Source organism: Ipomoea triloba, chromosome 11 (assembly GCF_003576645.1).
Source record: "Ipomoea triloba cultivar NCNSP0323 chromosome 11, ASM357664v1".
Lineage (NCBI taxonomy): Eukaryota > Viridiplantae > Streptophyta > Magnoliopsida > Solanales > Convolvulaceae > Ipomoea > Ipomoea triloba.
The window spans coordinates 4,941,229-4,960,866 of record NC_044926.1 but is presented as its reverse complement, the minus strand read 5'-3'; the positions used below and the strand labels follow the sequence as shown (position 1 = coordinate 4,960,866).

At 32.0% G+C, this 19,638-nt stretch overlaps 1 protein-coding gene across 1 annotated transcript; it reads right to left on the bottom strand.

Moving 5' to 3' along the window:
• Window positions 1-1,530: 1,530 nt before the first annotated feature.
• Window positions 1,531-3,268, bottom strand: LOC115996384. Its single transcript, XM_031235590.1, has 2 exons — window positions 3,129-3,268; window positions 1,531-2,929 (listed from the first exon to the last, which is right to left on the bottom strand). Exons 1-2 carry the CDS (start codon window positions 3,222-3,224, stop codon window positions 2,258-2,260), a joined length of 768 nt encoding a protein of 255 aa, XP_031091450.1. The 5' UTR covers window positions 3,225-3,268; the 3' UTR covers window positions 1,531-2,257.
• Window positions 3,269-19,638: the final 16,370 nt, after the last annotated feature.

Sequence of the window (19,638 nt, the reverse complement as noted above, 5' to 3'; positions counted from 1 at the left end):
TGTTATTTGCATTTTGCTTATTTTTGCACTATATTTTATATATTTTTTTGAAGCAAAATTTTACATTACTATTGCAATATATGTAATTATCGTTCACATCGGTTGACATTTTTTGAATTGACTGATCACTATATAAACTATTTAAATGAAACCACATCAAACGATATAAAACATGGCAGAAAAGAATTGGTGAAGATAACATTATATTTTAATGTAACTCCTAATTATTTTTTCATTGACTTCTTTCGATCCTTAGATTGGATAAGCTATTCAAATTATTTGACAATAACACTTCACTCTGGTCTCCACCTATTAATACAAAAACTTCAAGTTTTTGTTGCCACATTTTCAAACTAGTTCAACTAACCCTAATATGTCACCCCAACTTCCCACCCCAAAACAAAAAATTATCACTTATAGTGATTGAGTGGGTTGAGCATGACTTTCGTACCTAAAATTCATAAGTTCAATTCTTACATTTTCGATTAAATTCGTTAGAGAAGATCTTCCTAGTGTGGCATACTTCTCATGTGTGTGGTTTGTAGACTGTTACAAACTGCATACACATTCTTGGATAGTGGTTGAAAGTTTATATCGTAATAAAAAATAATAACAATAATAATAAATAATCATTTCTACTTCAATTCCTAACCCCTATAATATTTTATTAACCTAATTACATCCTTCCCAACATATCTTCCAATAATATATTCTCTCTTGTCATTTTATTAATACAAAATTTTCATTAAGTAGCTAATTTGATGCTCTTTAATGGCAGACAGGCCGTGCATGGTAGGTACACACTTCATGAAAAGTGGCATCATTTGGAATCTAAGTTCCTATTACTTGCTTCTTCAAGTGATTATGTCTTTTACCATCTGGTTTTTACTACTCTTTTTTTTTTTTCAAATATTAATTACTGCTAATTTCGTTTACACCGGGCACAACTATATGCGTACTATAAAAGTATCTAGTACAATCCAAATAATATACATGATTTGATATGGTGTAAAGGTATTAATATTGATCAATACTTCCTTATTATTATTATTATTATTATTATTATATATTATAAATAAAGAGGAATAGTGACTTTTCTATAAATAAAATAAAAGTTATTTACACAAATTACACTTTTTTTTCTTTGGTGACAGGAGAAACTCGTAATCACTACCTGAGGGTGTCTATGTCTATTGGGTAAATCTTGCTCTTACACAGTTCGCAAACCACACACAAGATGTAAACCGCACTCTAGAAAGACAATGTGTGACGGGCTTGACAAAGAGTGTTGACAATAATCAGGCTCATAGCCTTCTAGTACTAGAATCATGCTCTATTCACCCGGTCACCACTTTTCTGGGTGAAATGTTACTTTTTGTTTTCATCTATAGTGGTAGATAGTATATATATTGCCTTTTTAACATACATTATAGGATTTTCTTATGATAAATTGACAATCTTGAGATGTGTATTATAAACTTCACTTTAGATGAAAGTGACTAAAGAAGGGGGGAATGGCATATTAGCATATGAAGAGCACAAACTTTAGTTACATTAAAATACAAAAATCAGCCTCTCAATCATGACCATAGCAGGTCTACATACAACCATAATATCTCAAGAGATACACCTGCATAATATTTTTATGCAGAAATTAAAGCAAAAAGACAAACAACCATAATCTAGCTTAATTTTACTTGTATACATACTGAAACAAACTCCCCACCATTCCGGAGAAATTACAACTAAGCACCACTTCGAGACCAGATTACTAAACTAACGATATAAATCTATAACTCTAAGTGATCGAAAAATATCTCAAATTTAGTCTTCGTCTCCCGCACATATGTAAAAAATATATGGGGATAAGATCAGAACAGATCAGATCATCCAAGTAGCTATAGCTACTGCTCACTACCAAAAACATCAACTCTCCATCATATCCAAACCCCACCACTAATAACCCCACAAATTGTAATTAAAGTAGGGATTAAGAAAAAAGGGAAAAAAAAAAGGCAAATCCACACATTTTAGTGGGATTCTTTGAAAGAGAAACAAATTGAAAAGGGCATTCATAATTAGGCCTTCCCTAAGGTTTAATTTGTTTCTCCTTAATTGTCTTTCCTAAGATTAGTTTAAGGATGCTTAGTTTCTAAGGCAAACCATCACTAGTAAGTAGTACAATCTTTATACCCTAATAATTATGAAAAAAGAGCTCTGCCGGCCGGTAATCATTACCATGGTTTTTCAACATTAATTATGTAATTAGGCACACTAATGATGATTGATGCACAACTTTTTGGTACTTGGGGGAGGAGGCGGAGGGAGATAAAGGCTCGCCGGCTCTCTTCTTGCTAACGGCGGCGGCGGAGATGGTTACCGGCGGAATGTCGACGGAGTTTAGGTGAGGCGGCGGGTGTTGCCACTGCGGCAGCGGTCCGGCTAGGAGAAGCGTTTGGAGCAACGGCCCTGCCTCCATCACTGCCTGCAAGAATTTCCCCTTCTCCGGCAAGGGCAATTTGGGGATTATTTTATCCGTGACGTCAGCCGCCGCCGCCGCCTGCGGCGGCGCCGGTGGGTTTTCCGGAGCCGGCGACACCCTTCCCGGGGAAACAACGGGAAAGACATTCTCCTCGGAATCCTCGGAATTAGAGAGCGCATTTTCTTGATCCTCGTTGGTCGTCGTGGGTCCACTCTCTACGCCGGCGATATTTTCCGGCCGCCGGAGCTGCCGGTGCAACAATAGTTTCTCCACCCCAAGCCGCCGGCATTTCGCCACCGCCTCATCTCTCTCCTTCACAAACTTCCCCAAGAGGTTCTTGAGCTGCAAAATCTCTTCATCTTTCTTAGCAAGCTCATCTTGGGCACAAAGAAGTGTGTTCTCTAACTCCAAAGTTGTGTACAACAATGATTGCTTCAACTCAATTTCCTATCAACAATTCATCAAAACACACAAATTAGAACACTTTATAACCCGCATTTCTTAAAAATTAAATGCAATCTACCAAACAACTAACAATTCGACACTTTATAAACAACATTTCTTAAAAATTAAATACGATTTACCAAATAACAGCTAATGATACCACTCGACGAAAAGACAGTAAGGAGATATGTAATGTAAGTACCTCTTCTTGGAAGAAGTAAGGCCAGCTAAGAAGGCTACATTGGTCTTCCATTTTATGTAGTGTTGGGATGAAAGGAGCAAAATGGTGGGAGAACATAAAGAGAAAATATGGGTTTGCTTTAGGTATGAAGCTAAGGTTTTTGGTTGGTTACTCTTTCAATGGTTTCAAGGGGCTTTTAATTAAGTAGGCTGCTTTTATTTTTTGCTTTATTTTTTTTCTTAAATAACTTTTGCTTTTTCTCATGGGACACAAGGTTAGACAAAACCATAAAAGGCCAAAAAAGAGAGGTTTGGGCAGTTAGTGTTAATAATACAACCGAATTTTAGTACAAGCTATGAGAAATGCCCGGAGCTAGGAAAAAGATTAACATTTTTGTAACTAACAATTTATACTTTTAGATATTGTAAAATATATTTGGAAAAAAATAGTGTTTTTTTTCCTATATTGGTGCTATTGTGGATCTAGCTTTTTAATTGAAAAGATTTTGCCCGGTTAACTATATTCACAGGGAAGTTAATAAGTGTGCAGATTGAATGGCGGGTAATCATTATTCTCTTTTTGCTGGTCTCCAAGTGTGTAATGTTCCTCAAATGGTTTACAATTGCGCCTCTTTGTTGACCTTAGTGGGTCGAAATGATCTAAATATTTATAAGATCTTTCTTTGACTTCTTTTCTTTGTAAAAAATAGTGTTTTCCGTCATTTAATTATTTATGTAAGTAAGTATTATTGACCATTTAATTTTTTTTATAAGGTAACGTTTTGATTCTTCTCTAACAGAAACAATTAACTTCTACCATATTTTGCATTGTAAGTGTGTAATCTATTAGTCAATAAAAGGGAAAAGCTCTAATTTACACTTCTAAACCATTGGAAGTCCCCATTAACTTGTCGAAGAACAAAAGCCGTCAAAACTAACACTTTATGAACAGATACACAAAACTACTATATTGTAGAAAAAATTTAATAACATTCACGTCAATTAAAATTATTATTTTTCTCATATATTTATTAAATTTGTAATATCTGATCCACAACTTTGCTATGCTAACTAATGAATGACATATCAAACAATTTGCAAGTAATTAATCAATATAAAAGTAACAATACTTGCTACAAATAACGTTAAATACTGCAAAATTTGATACCCATAACATATTCCGATCCATTCAAAAAAAGGAAAAAAAGGAACTGCGGTCTAGATTATTCAGCCATAATAAAGTATGCAAAGATTAAAGAATAACTCCAACTAACGTAGCTTGCGAATCTTGAATCTCAAATTTATTTATTCTTTTATTTACCACAGAACTCGCAACCATTCTCTCCCAATTGAGAGGTAATGAGTTCGAGCTTCAGTGAAGACGGTATTGACTATTTGTACTTCAATAAAGTGAAAAAGTAATTATAAATAAATACTACATTGTAATAGAGTCAGTAGTATTAAAAAAAAAAAAAACTCGCAAACACTACTTTAAGATGCGTTTGAGGTGAAATCCGTCTTATGATTCTAACCAACAAAATATTACAATGAGGTAAACCAGTAAGTGAAATCGGTCTTATGACTTTAATTAGGAAATGACCACAAGAAAATAAATTACCATACACATAGAACGCAAATTATATCGTGGACCGTGGTCCACAATGCATTGTGGACCGCGGTCCACGATATAAGAACTGCACATAGAAAACCAGCTCAAACTAAAAAAGTCAATAAATAATTTTCACAAAAATCAAACTTAAAATCTTGTGATTATTAAATAAATTATCTGAACAATTTAAGTGGATATATATGTCCAACAACCAGTTTGAGAATGTACTGTTGAATTTCTAGCTATAAATGCAAAGTTGGTGAGACTAAAACACATTCCTACTTTCACACTATATATTAATTAATTCATTTATTTATTTATCTTCTTGGTCTTCTTTTATAATAAAATTAATTTCTGATGGAGAAATTAATTAATTAATTAATTAAGACTCTGAGACTCATTTGATGATCTGAAACAACCCTACACCTGTGCACACAATGTTAACAGCTTAATATATAAAACTATTTGGTCAGACTGAAAGATAAAGCTAAGTAATAACGAAATGATTACACACATTATCGATCCCAAGACCTTTTTCCCCCTTGTGGATATGTGCTATATGCCTATACTTCCCCTTTTTGACTCTCATTTTATATTTTTTTTAACACAAATTTTCCAAATTTACCTAATTAAATCCTGGATTTCATGAACTTATCTAAAAATTTAAAAACAAAATAAATTTTGAATTGCTTAAGTGATTTCATGTTTTTACAGTATGCATACTTGTCTTTACAATCACTTATTAATCAAAAATTTTAAAAACTCATATAGTTTTCACTGGATCAGAATTGCACCCTATTACTGAAATCTGAAAGCAAAACTACCCACCAAACAAGAACATATGCAGAACCAGTTGCCCTAGTCAAAATATGAGCCACCTGATTCGCTGACCTCCCAATATGACACACAACAACAGTGCCCATATCGCTTGCAATGAGATGACATTGCTTTACAACCAAACCAACACACGATAAATCCAAAGTTAAAGAATTAAAAACAGTACAAAAATTTAAACAGCCAGATTCAAAATCTATATTAGTCCAACCAAGACCTTTAAGTCAAGACAAAGTCTCTCTGACAGCCATTGCCTCCGCCAAGTATGGATCATTCCCGCACTCAAGTCGACTCCCAATCGCAGCCACGAACGCACCATTATGATCACGAACCACTGCTCCGAAGCCAGCCCTATCACCAAACACAGCTGCATCAACATGACATTTTAGTCTCCCCATTGGAGGGGACTCCATTGCTCACCAGCCACAACCGAAGAACCTATTGGATTCAACATTCTCAAGTCCTGCCAAAGAGCACAATCCTTCCATCTATTTTCGTAGCCCTTCAATCGACCACATAAAAAAAATGTAATTCTCATCGAACTGAACTCTTAATTAAAAAAAAAAATTGAAGTCTCATCGAACCTCTAAACTGATAAAAGAAATTACAATTGAGTTCAAAAACTTACTTATTCAATATATTAAAAACTAATTTAGCTTTGACTAGATTCCATATATAACCTATCAAATATGTTGTAGTATATTTGGAATCAGTTGCATTTTTTTTTTTGGACGATTTAAGGAGTTTATTGAAGTTTTATTCAATTAGGAGTCTCAAATGTACTCCATCCTCACTCAGCAGCTTAAGATGTTCATTTAACTAATTTTCCTAAAAAATAATATGGTTTAGTTTGCAGCATTAAAAAAAAAAAAGGTAGTATTGTTCTTACAATTAAGAAAGCAAGCTTTGCCCCAGAAGCTGTGGCTGAATGTGTGAAATATAATTCTTGTACTTGAAGGTCATGGGTTCAATTATTATCAACACTCTCTCGGTCGAATTTATCGCATCTAGTCTGTATAGTACAATTTACCCTTCCTATATTATTTACGAGCTATTACATAGAACTAATAAGTGGGGGTTACCTCCCTCTCTCTCTCTCTCTATATATATATATATATATATAAACAAAAGCTAGCTCTTTCAAAGGTAAAGAGGATAGTACTATATAGGTAAAAGCTACTAATAAGTTACTTTACCATGACCAACTGTCACTTGAAATATTATAACTGTTTGTCAGTTTGTTATGTGCAACACCATAAGATAACACACAACACCACTCATATTTTCTTAGAATGAACCTTCAGTTTGGCTTCTATAAACTTTTATTATGTACCTTCTCTATAAATATTTATGCTGACAATGAACTTAATAGTGATGATGAGTACTTAATTCAAATTAGATAATTAAAAATTAATTATTCTTTGATTTATGTGAAAACTCATAGTTATTATTCAAAGGTGTCTAACTTATATTGCACATAGTTGATCAACTTAAACTAAGAAGGGTTATAGCCTGCCTCCAATTGAGTGTCAAACTTAAAATATTGTGATTAGTGATTACTAAGTTCAGTGTGCGATCAACTTGATTATAATTGTCTCAAAAAGAGTTATTTATGGCGTTATTTCTTTATGACATTGAGAAAATGTTGTATTAGTACATTCAGTTTAATTATTATGGTTAATTTTTTTTTTCATATAATAAACAAATTTTGACAATCTAAAAGAAATAATTACAATTTTGTTTTAAAAAATGTTTCAGTCTCAAGTAGCATAAATAAATTATTATCTGCTCAAATTAAGCTAAGGCAATTTATTTAATTAATTAATTTGAAATTCAATAATAATATGAAATGAAATTATTAGAGAGCACAAAATGGTGGGGGCCGCATGAAAAGCTTTTGGTGAACAAAGTCGCCTTTGAAGGAAAAAGAATAACGGCTTCTATTTTGACCAAATACTTAAGGGAATAGGGCCATAGGGGGTGGGGGGCAGGGGTGGGGGTGGGGGGCATGTTTTTTCACGCGTTGGCGTGTGGGTCCAGTCTTTCATGGACCCACGTACTTAAATCTTATTGGTCTTGAGGCTTTTGAGGTATAAAAATGTAACCTTGTGGACTATGATGAAATTATGATATTTAATCATATTTTTAAAGTAAAAATTTGTATGAAACCGTTTCATCGTGAGACGGATCGGTTGAGTCAGGCAAATGTAAAAATGTGATGCTTATACAGACAAATGTCATACTTGTATGATCAAATATAATACGGAGTACTAATTATGAATAAAATTTTTCTTACTTATAATGGTAAATGTAATACTTTTAGGGGGCGTTTGGTTCAAGTTATATAAGATAACTAAGGTTATATTCTCATGTTTGGTTCAAGTTATGTAAGATTCCCAGGGAATGTAACATAACCTCCCGATGAAGTTTTTAGCTATTGGAAGGGAATGTGAGATACACCCCGATTTCTTAGGTAATCTCACATTCCCTTATCTTATTCATAATATTGAGCTTTTGGCATTTTAATCAATTTATCTTATTTTCATTGTCTTATTTACCTACTTCAATTTTAAACCAAACACATGAATCTAACATTCCCAGTTATCTAACATTCCCAGCAATCTAACATTCCCTAAGGTAATCTAACATTCCGTGAACCAAACGCCCCCTTAAGGGAAAATGTAATACTTTTACATTTCGATTTAAAAGTATTACATTTTTCTTCAAAAGTATTACATTTTGCCTTATAAGTAGTGACAAAAATTTTATTCCCAATTAGTATTACATTTGAGCATATAAGTATGACATTTGCACATATAAGTATAACATTTGCATGTTGATTCAACCCGGCCCAAACTGTCTCACGAATAAGGATCCGTGAAACGGTCTCACACAAGTGTGACCCATTTTTTAAAGGGAAAATTATCATTTTGGTCACTCAATTGTCAATATAGTCTTTAATTTTTAATTTCAATTTTCAACTAATTTGATTATTGAATTATTTAAGTAATGTTGACAAGTTTTCCTTACTTATAAGGGAAAATATAATACTTTTGAGAAAAAATGTAATACTTTTAAATCAAAATATAAAAGTATTGTATTTTCCCTTAAAAATATTATATTTACCCTTATAAGTAACAAAATTTTTATTCCTGATTAGTATTACATTTGAGCATATAAGTATGACATTTGTGCGTATAAGTGTTACATTTACATCTTGACCCGACTCGACCCACGGTGAGACGATCTCACACAAGTTTTTTCCTTCGAATTATAATTACTATAAATTTTACTTTATTTTTAAAAACTCAATAGACTAATTAATATTACTGTTAAGAGTCCATCTTAATTACGGAGTAGTTTTTTTTTTTTTTCTCCATTTTTTGACTTTTGACCCACTTATAATTCGTGAGTTTGGAGAAGGGAGCAAAACTCAGTAGAATTAACAATTTACAAAGTATATATTGCATTATGAGTTTGTATAATACGTACCATCTTTTCTGTTTTCTTAGCCATGTACGGAGTATTAATTAATTATTGATTTTAGGAAGTGACTTATTTTTCTCTCTATTTTTTTTAAAATTCACACGTGACAATAGTATTAATGTGTGCGCGCGTGCGCGTGTGTATACACACATACATACATACATATACATGAGTGCACACAGTTTAGGATGTGTGTATTCGTGAAGTAGACTATGTGCACTCACGTTGTCGCACTGTCTCACGGGAAGGTGTTGTCTCATATGAAGTCAACCCTATATATATATAAAGTAGTTTTTCGTTGCATTGTACGTGCATTTGTATGATAAATTGGGCAAATATTTCATGATATGTTTGAGTGAATATTTTTATAAAAAGAATATTGAACCAACTAAATAATTAGGTGAATATATTACTCAGCTATTTTAAAAATTGCTAAAAAGAATATGCATGTGTGACACATAAAATGTGAATGCAAATGAACTGAAGTTTTATCCTATTAGGCAATGACCGCCAACCAGACAGCTTGTACCCACCCTACACATATTTGATGTAGCTATGCTTTATGATAAAAATATCTAAAACATTTTAGTTGTTCGTTTCTCTTGGGTTATGAGGTAATTTCACAATTATTATCTAAGGATGTATATTCCATAAATCTAGCTCTGGTGTAATAGCTCATAAATCACACAAAAAAATAAATCATATTAAAAAAAATTTGGGCTACGGACTTGACTAAGAGGCCAGGGTATTGGTAATAATAGATCGAACTTGTGACTTTGAAGTACGAGAATCATGCTCCACCCACTCGATCACAGTACTCCTTTCGATGCCATACTGCCATTTTAGTTGTTCCTTAACGTTATAGCTAGTTAGCATTAAACTATTTAATTATCATGATATATCATGCCGTCGTTGTATTTAAGTCGCTTAAATATGAGGTCAATGTATTAAACACATGTATGCAACAACATCATATCATTGTAAGAGAGTCACCCCTAAAAGGAACCTTACTGAGGTTTGATTGGATTAGTTTCACCGCATCATTCATTATTAGTTATAATTGTATTATTAATCAATTTGTTGTACATTACTTTAATTTCTCTATCTTCATATTTCTAGTTAATCATATGTTTATATACGGAGTATAATATAACTCTAATGTTACCTAAAGACTTGTGTGTTTTAAATAATAGCTTAACCATGTCAAGTGATGAATATATTAGACTTAGTCTAAGCTTTTAAGCTTGACAAGCATGGCATGAACTTAGAGCGAAGCATGTGGACTAATAGCCGACCCACAAAGTGAACCCGAGGACATCCTAGGGTTGATATGATCTTGAGGTTGACATCGACGCATGGGGTTAATCGTGGTGGACTCAGACCGTTAAGTCGAAGTGTTTGGGGTCAAATGAGGTCGTTACGAGCAAGTGTAGCCTGAAAGCAAGAAGGTTGCATGAGGAAGTGGAAGCCATGAGGACTCTCGATCCTGGGGTTGGCATGGAACGTAACATAGTCAGTTATATATAGAACTCTAGGGTTGGCGACAGTGTGGTTGTTAGATAATGAGTAATGACTAAGTCTTGCGAGAGATGCTTAGTTCGCGCAGAGGTTGTTAGATGGCTAGTATAAATAATCAAGTAGTCCTTGTCTAGGTTAATACACACTTAGTCTCATTCTTGCACTTTATATTATTGCAATACTCATACAATATTCAATATAATAGTACAATACGAAGCTCTTTTGTCTCTTTTAATTTGAACTTGAGCTTTAATTTGTCTTCATATTCAATTTATCATTAATCTTTCAATTAGATTAATTAATTCAGACCCATGTTAATTTTCTCGCATCGAGATAGTAAACAATTATTATGTAACAAAGAACACCAAGTAAGAAAAGAACGAATTCAAATACATTATTTAATATAATTATCATACTGAATTTATTCATAAAAATGATTAATTAATAAATTTATTGATAAATTATTGTTAATTACATTATATTTTCATGGCAAAAAAAACTCCCAAAATAGGTGAAACATGACCACATGCATGCATGGTCACATGGCAATAATGTAAAGCCAAAGAGAAAAATGGAAAGTTAAATACGCAAGCAAAATATGAAAGATGAGATAAGATTAATTTGGAAAATATTAAATAATTGTTAGATTTCATGAACCAAGTGAAAACACACAATGCATGCACAGCACCTGAACCTGGACTACATCTCACAACATGCGGATAAAAGACCATATATTCTCAATAATGGTCTAATTTTTGTGTCAAAGTTTTGTATTGGCAAGTGAGAGAGAGGGAGAAGAACAAAAGGGAAAAAAGAAAAGAAAAGAAGAAGAAAAACCATTAAACGTGTTTAATTAGCGGCCGTTGTTATTGAAAATTAGAGAAACACCAAAATGATCCATCATTATTCTGTGGATCATGGTCGACATAACTGTATGAACTATACTATTAAATAATGTATGTACAATCAATATACAAATAATGTACTTTTAATATATTAAAAATGTACATTGTATTAAGAAAAAAATCTATTATTTGAGTATTAAAAGTACATTATTTTGTATAATGTACATTAATACACAAATAATATACTTTTAATATTTTAAAAATGTATTTTTTGTTATGTTCCACGTAGCACTGTCCACGCAATAATTTGCCCCCAATAGATCTAACCAACCAAAATTTCCTATTACCTTTTTTTGGTGGTAAGTGTTATTATATTGACCACTCTCAATTGGCAGCCAAAAATAAGACAATTTTATTTTAATCTCTAAAGATGTTCATTTATATCAAAAAATCTAGGGTTTTAACCACTTTATACCGCAAATTATATGGTCCGCAGTGCATTTGGACTATGATCATAGCTGATACTGCAGTTGTGTTGAACGGATATTGCAGTTGTGTTGAAAAGATACTGCAATTGTGTTGAAAGGAAACTGCAGTTGCACAGAACAGAGGCCGTTCATATGTTCAACACAACTGCAATATCCGTTCAACACAATTGCAGTATCTTTTCAACACAACTGCAGTATCCGTTCAACCCAACTGTAGTTTCAGATGAATGACACGGTCTCTGTTCCGCGCAACTGCAATTCCCTTTCAACACAACTGCAGTATCCTTTCAACACAACTACAGTATCAGTTCAACACAACTGCAGTATCAATCATGACCCATGGTCCACGGTATAACGACGGCTTTAGAGTGATTGAAAATTACCAACTTTTTTTACCAGTAAAATTCATAATACGAGTCATTCAATCTACATTTGATCTCGCTTCTCTATTGACACGTAGCAATGTGCAGTTACAGTTTTAGCTGCGCTATTCTCATTTCTTTTCACCATCACAACATCTACATTCCACTCTGCTTTATATCAACTTCAATTCAATTCAATCCAATTCAATTCACCATCCTTGGCTTGGCCTTGGTATGTTTGATGACACCATGTTGCCAGTTCTAACTCCTTTGTCCTTTTATTTAATTTCCTTGAGCCGAAAAGTCTACAACGTACACTTTGCATGTGCCCGTGTGTGCACAACAGATTAACATACATTGGAGACAAACATATATGCATGTCCAATTCTTGGATGTTTCTTAACCTTAATAATGAATCATGAGTTCCAGCTGGATGGATATGATGCATGCATGCAAACATACATAGGTATCTTCTCAAATTTTCTACCCTACAACATTCAATGTTCATAGTTTATATAGAAACACATGCATGGACAGTTTAGTTGTACACTCAGGTGGTAGATTAGGGATGAAAATTCAGGATCAAGTCCTAAGAATTGTGTGAGAGTTTCATTCAATATAGTAGTCTCCTTGTGAACACTAGACACGCTCCTTGCACCTAAGATACCAGGCCACCAAGTCATCCTCATTTATTCCTCTATAATCTCGTCTGACTAGGGGATAGTGTGGGGGTCTAGTGGGGCAAGGGACTTCACCTTTTGAGGGTGGGTTTATATAGACACATCAAACTTGTAGTATAAACAAATGTGTGGTGCACTAAACTATGGTCCTTTTTCTTTTTCTTTTGAGTGACGATGGAAATCCGCATCCACTATCGAAGGTGTGCACTAGGTAAATCTCACCTTAATTATAATCCTAGATGACCACAACATATGTCGTCCATAAATAACTGGCTCAAATCAAACAGGTCAATAAACCGCCCCCCTTAAATGTCAAATTTGTAACTTTGTAGTTACCAAGTCAACAACTAGAGCCTAATTAATTTGGTTGGGATTAGCCACACTAAACTCGCAATTGTTATACTAGAGAACAAGATTCATATTGCATTGTGAACCTTGATACAAAAATTATGTATCTTCAGTTAACACATTCTGTATCTACAATTAATAATTCTGTACACATAAACAAATAACTTGATAATTGCAATAGTTATCAATGTTGCAAAAATCGCGCCTAGGCGGCACCCGGCCGGCTTTTTTTTTTTTTTTTTAATTTTAAATCTTAAACATTTAAACTATTAATGTTATAATTTATTAATTAATACTCTAAAAGTCTAATAAGTAATAACTTAATAAAATAATAAGTAATAACTAAATTAAACTAATACGTAATGCAGTAATAATTAATAAATAATAACTAATAACTTAATAAGTATTAACTATTTAACTATTAAACTGTAAAGACTTACAATATTAAACACTTTACAATTATTTACACTTAAAATATTTTTAAAAAAAATTTAAAAAAAATACTAGGCGCCCCCCAAACGGCTAGATGGCACCTAGCGATTTTTGCAACCTTGATAGTTATAGGTACATAAATTGCCAATTGCATGTACAAAATTTATTAAGTATAAATAAGAATTTAAAAGTTATTTTTAAACTAAAATTTACAATGCAATGTAGACCTGCTCCATAGTATAATATGCAATGGCTCTTGGTTTTATGCGAGATGACTGACGAATCTTTAAATTTAGTTTTTAAAGGAATATTTTATATTATCTGCAATTGACTATAAATGGGTGCTCTTTATGAGTCTAGATTTTATTAGTCCAATTTCTTTCGGGTCCTGTAGTCAAAGAAAATTTAGGTATTCATATTACTATAGTCATACATAAGTCCCCTCTCAATTCAACCATGCATAAATTGTTTCACATTAATTAGCTGTTAGTATAACTTAACTCTCACGCCCAGACAGTAAAGCATTAAATAAACAATATTTACTCAGTCATCTCCCATATTTGTTACGATACTTAGAGCACCTCTATCAGGATTTTTTTCATTAATTTATGTTAGAAAATTGTCAACATGGCAAGAGAGAGGAGGAGAGAGAATGGTAAGAGTTTCTCTACAAGAAACAGTTCATAGCACAGTGAATTATTACAAACTCCTTTTTAACATCGCACAGAAGCCACCCATGCATGCGGGCGCGTCAGGCGCGCCTGACACTATGCTTTATTTACTTATATTTTTTTTAAAAAAATCATATTTGTCTATTTTTTTCCTCCCTTCCCATTTTCTCTTTCCTAATCACACTTACAAAAATTTCTCAAAAACCGAAAATAAAACTCCATTGATAAGGATGCTCTTACGTCTACTGATTTTATGCTTCATTATTTAAAAAAAATTATTCTAGTCTTAAAAATAATATATAGGATAAAAGATTATTTTTTATTGGGAAAAGGATCAAATTAGCCCCTGAACAATAGCTGAAAAGTCAATTAGGCCCCCGAACATTTAAAAAGTGCAATTAGGCCCTTTAACATGTAAAATTTGGGCAAAAAACCTCAAAAACCGGTAATAGGGTTCAGGACAATATCCGGCTGAAGGCAACCAAAAGGTTGCCTTCCGCCATGGAAGGCGACCCTTGGTCGCCTTCCGCCGGAGTCCCGCGACCGGCGCCGGCGCCGGTCGCCAGATTTTGTCCTGAACCCTAAATCACCTGCAATTGCAGGTCATTTACCGATTTTTGGGGTTTTTTGCCCAAATTTTACATGTTAAAGGGCCTAATTGCACTTTTTAAATGTTCGGGGGCCTAATTAAATTTTCAGCTATTGTTCAAGGGCTAATTTGACCCTTTTCCCTTTTTTATTCCACTGATTTTGTTATAATGTAGTATCTGTTCATAACTATTTTAGCAACCTACTGAAGCACAAAGAGTCAATACCACCACACTAATGCTCGAACTCATGACCTTCCATTCGAGGAGCCACTTCGTGTAATACTTCATTACTTTTCTTCTTCTTTTTTTTTTTAATTGTAGCCTTAAAAATAATGGGATAAAAATTAATTTTTATATCACTGATTTTATACTTCATTATTTTAAAAAAAAATCATTCTAGCCTTAAAATTAATGGGATAAAAATTACTTTGTATACCACTGATTTTTTATTTCATTGTTTTCTTTTTAATTATTCTTGGATTAAAAAATAATGGATAAAAATTAATTTCCGTAAGATATTTAAATTGAACCCTAACATGTGAGAATGAAATAAAGCATGAAAAATATTGTATAGATCTACACAGGAATTTCAATAATTTAATTGATATAAAATTAATAATTTGTTTAATTAAAGTAAATATTAGGGAAAATATTTTTTTTCATGTATTTATATGAAATAATAATTTTAATCTTTCAATTGTTGACAAGAATACTATACTATTGATCAAATTTTGGTGCATCGACAAGACTTTAGTAATTTAAAATTATAAATTAGAATTTTTTTATTGACTAACATGCATGCTCCACACATGCAACACAAATGTGATATGAGTTTTAACGGTCTCTATTGGTGATAGACAAAAACCATCACCTTATAAAAAAAAAAAAAAGTTTTGAAAAAAAAAATTATCTAAACATGACATTTAAAATGACTAGTATTTTGAATTTTATAATTTTGAGTGAGGTTCATTCACTCCTAATTAATTTGGATTAAGTTCAAGTGGATTCAGATTCTCCTAGTCGAAATGATGAATTTGATATATTATACGTTCAAAATGAATAATGGTGAATGAGAATTTCTCAACGTGTATCTTTCGAATTGGGAAAATAAAGTTTCAAAAGGCTTTTAAGAATCATTTGTCTCATATTCGAGAGGGATTCATGTTTAATTTACATTAGTATAAATTAATACAATTCAACTTTTAAAAAAAATAAATAAATTGTATAGCATGCATAAAGGCTCTCGGAACGTAAAAAGAATATTACAAATCAAAGCTCAAAATGAGTTTTAAAGCAATATCAGTAATGTCTCACTATTAAGAGATTGTATTATAAAGAAAATATATTCTGACTATTCGTCCTACCGGCCTACCCGACAACCATATATGCACCATGGCTTTCATGTTTTGAACAAGAAATTTACCGTGAAATAGAATAAAGATATGAATGGGACTGAGAATAGGAACATGCGAAAGAATCGAAATTCAATTTAACAAATTGAATTATTTCAAAGTTGCTACACAGCCTACATGTGATGAGGACTAATTAATTGGGAAAATCGTGGCCAAAAGTGTAGAAGTTTATATTTAATTTCCCTCTGACTGTTTCCATATATGCATTCTTAATTATATATCAACCCACTTCTAGACTTATGAAGAGCCTGGTAAATTGAACCAATTAATTAGTTTTGAGACTCAACACCAAATTGTACATTCTTTTGTATATGTATAAGGAGTCTAACTCAAACCTCAATATTTGTGGTAGCTAGGAATCAAACTACACCCTATTGCTGGAAGCAAATCTTAAGTCAACTTTCTCATCAACTAAACCAATACCCTAAGAAGGCCCACAAATCTCATATCTCAATTGTTATGATTCTTGTCAAAAACTGATTCATTGATTATTGACAATGCTCAAAACTAGGGGATGATGAGAATTATAATCCAAATTGTAAGTATTTATCTGAATCCATTTATAGGATAGGAATTATGTATTTTTAGGTCAGTTGTTATATCAAGGACCACAGTCTATCTTGGTTCAAAATGACGTCATTTCGTAACTTACATAAACGGTGCTTTAGTGGTGTTTTTTTAAAGCACAATCAAAAACAATATCGATATTACATATTACATGTACATAATATATATGCTAACTACAAAATTAATTAATACCTCAAGTCCATATAAAAAATTATTAATTTTCAACCAAATATCTCTTAAAATTGTATCATAATCATGATTACATGTTAAACACTCAATTTATTAACCTTTACCTTTAAGTTTATTTACCTACAGTTCACATGTTATAAACTTAGAACAATGCTAAGATTACCTTAGCTTGAGAGTATTTATCATTTATAATTACTTCAACGCTTTTTGCAAATTAAAATTTGAACAACTTGTCATGCTATAAGCCACCATGAGATATTCAAGGGAGCTACTAGATTATATATATATATATATATATATATATATATATATATATATATATATACACACACTAAAATGTAAAAAGGATGCACAACTTATGATAGTAATTCATATCCAACACATTGCAACGAACAAAGGATAAATTTAAAATATCTAAAAGTTACAATACTTTATGAGGAGATGATATGTGAAAGTCACAATACTTTACGAGATATGATATGTCGATAATCATATTGCATGAGAGTATGTAGTGCCATATTACAAAAATAATAATGTTATACACCCATCTTATATTTTCCCTCTTAAGAGCAACCCCGATAATAATGGTTTTCATTTTTTAGGAGGTGGAAGAAAGAAAGGGTAGGAAAGAGGAGAGATGGTATGTTACAAGAAATTGTGTTTTTATGATCCCGCAAAATTTAGAAAAGAGAGAGAGGGGGTAAGTTGGTGCATATATCGCGCACCAGTGCCCAATGGGCATCTGCACTGCATGTGCCAGTTGGGCACATTGAACACTTTTTTTTGGATTCTTTTCTCTGTTTTCTTTTTTTCTCCTCCCTCTTTCTTTCACACTATTTGGCAAAAAATAAAAAATAAAAAAATTGACAGTTGAGTTTGCTCTAATATGATATTATTTAATTGGATAACTAAACTCATTTTTAACTAGTGGTGAGATCAGTCAATTCATAAATACCCAATGAATGAAAGTCACATCAGGACAAAAAAAGATATAAGGAGAAATTCATGAGGGAAAAAACATTTTCCTACCAAAAATTATCACATAATTTAAAGCAAACTCGTTTATATAAAACAATTATAATCACACTTTAAAAACAAGTCAATACAAAAGCCGCATATCATTATCTCCATTTTCCCTAACTAACTCCCATATTTGACTAGAATTACAACCATCATTCACATTCATTCACAACAACATAATGGGTTGATGGGATGAACCTTAGTGAGTGGCAAAATACATAATTAAAACCTTATAATGCAACACATGGGAACCCTCACACAGGTGACAACCTTAAAAATGGGCAGTCATTCAACATGTTATAACCATATACCACCTTATTAACTGTCATTCAGTTAGGCTATAATGAAAAGTGTGTATATAAATTTTTTTTTAACAAAAAATTGTTTTCCTTTTTCCTTTTTTAATATATTGGTAGTATAATTAGTTTTAAAGTGGTGTAGCATGCATGTGTAAATATTTGTGTCGGTTGAAAATGAATTGACATGCATTATTTAGGGCAAAGGTGACAAGGACATATGAACCATCATATTTTTTTGAATTATTTTGGCGTAAAGCACACCTTTTTTACAAATAATTTGTCATCTTCTTTATTTTTTAAAATAAAAAATATTTATTTTTTTAATTATTTAATTTTTTTAAAACATCAACATCTTGAGTTGAGTGGCATTATTATTTGGCGGAAAGCATAAAGCTTTGGCGCCAAATTTAAAATTTGCAAAGCAATTAACAAATAAATATAAAATATAAATAAGATTTGAATTTTTAGATACATCAATGAAAATTGGCCTTAAACCCTGTATATTCTTTATTTTTTTTATAAGCAATGAGTTATTATAATTCAATTAACATATATCATTACATATTATAGAGATTGAATAAGTGATTAAATAGGTCATTGAACTTATTTAGTTTAATTTGTGTTATTAAGTCGTTGAATTAAAAATATATGTAATGCAATTATCAAACAAAATATGCAAAATGTTAATACTAAATGTGCAAACCTGAAGAAAAAAAAAAAAAAGGTATGAGAATTGCATATTTTAGTGTTAAGTTTGCATAGGAAAGTTGGTGATAATTTTGAAAATGTCACCGAATTTTATTTTTTCTCAAAATTTGATAAAATTCGTCTGATTTTTTTAAATGTAGGGCTAAAATTGATACATATTTATCTCCAAAAAACTTGTTCTCATATATATATAAGTCCACTGTATAGCTGCATGCAGCATTTTGTGGATAATGTGCCCTTACCAGGATAAAAATCCTGGCATAGATGATCATGATGTTTTTTTTTTTTTGAAAAAATTATATTATAATAATAATACGGAGTAATATATACTCATTATTCTGGATGGTTTTCTTTTATCTTTTTCTTTGTTTTTGTCTGACTCTAAAAAGTCATTAGAAGATATTGCGATATATTTTATTGGTCTGAACTTTTGGTTCGTGCAGAAACACGGTTTCTATACAGTCTGAGAAAACG

Excerpts from the sequence above, each read along its gene's own strand:
- LOC115996384 (XM_031235590.1), bottom strand. The coding sequence starts at position 3,224 with ATGTTCTCCCACCATTTTGCTCCTTTCATCCCAACACTACATAAAATG. Across the intron at positions 2,930-3,128 it reads CTTACTTCTTCCAAGAAGAG|GAAATTGAGTTGAAGCAATC; the intron begins GTACTTACATTA and ends AATTGTTGATAG.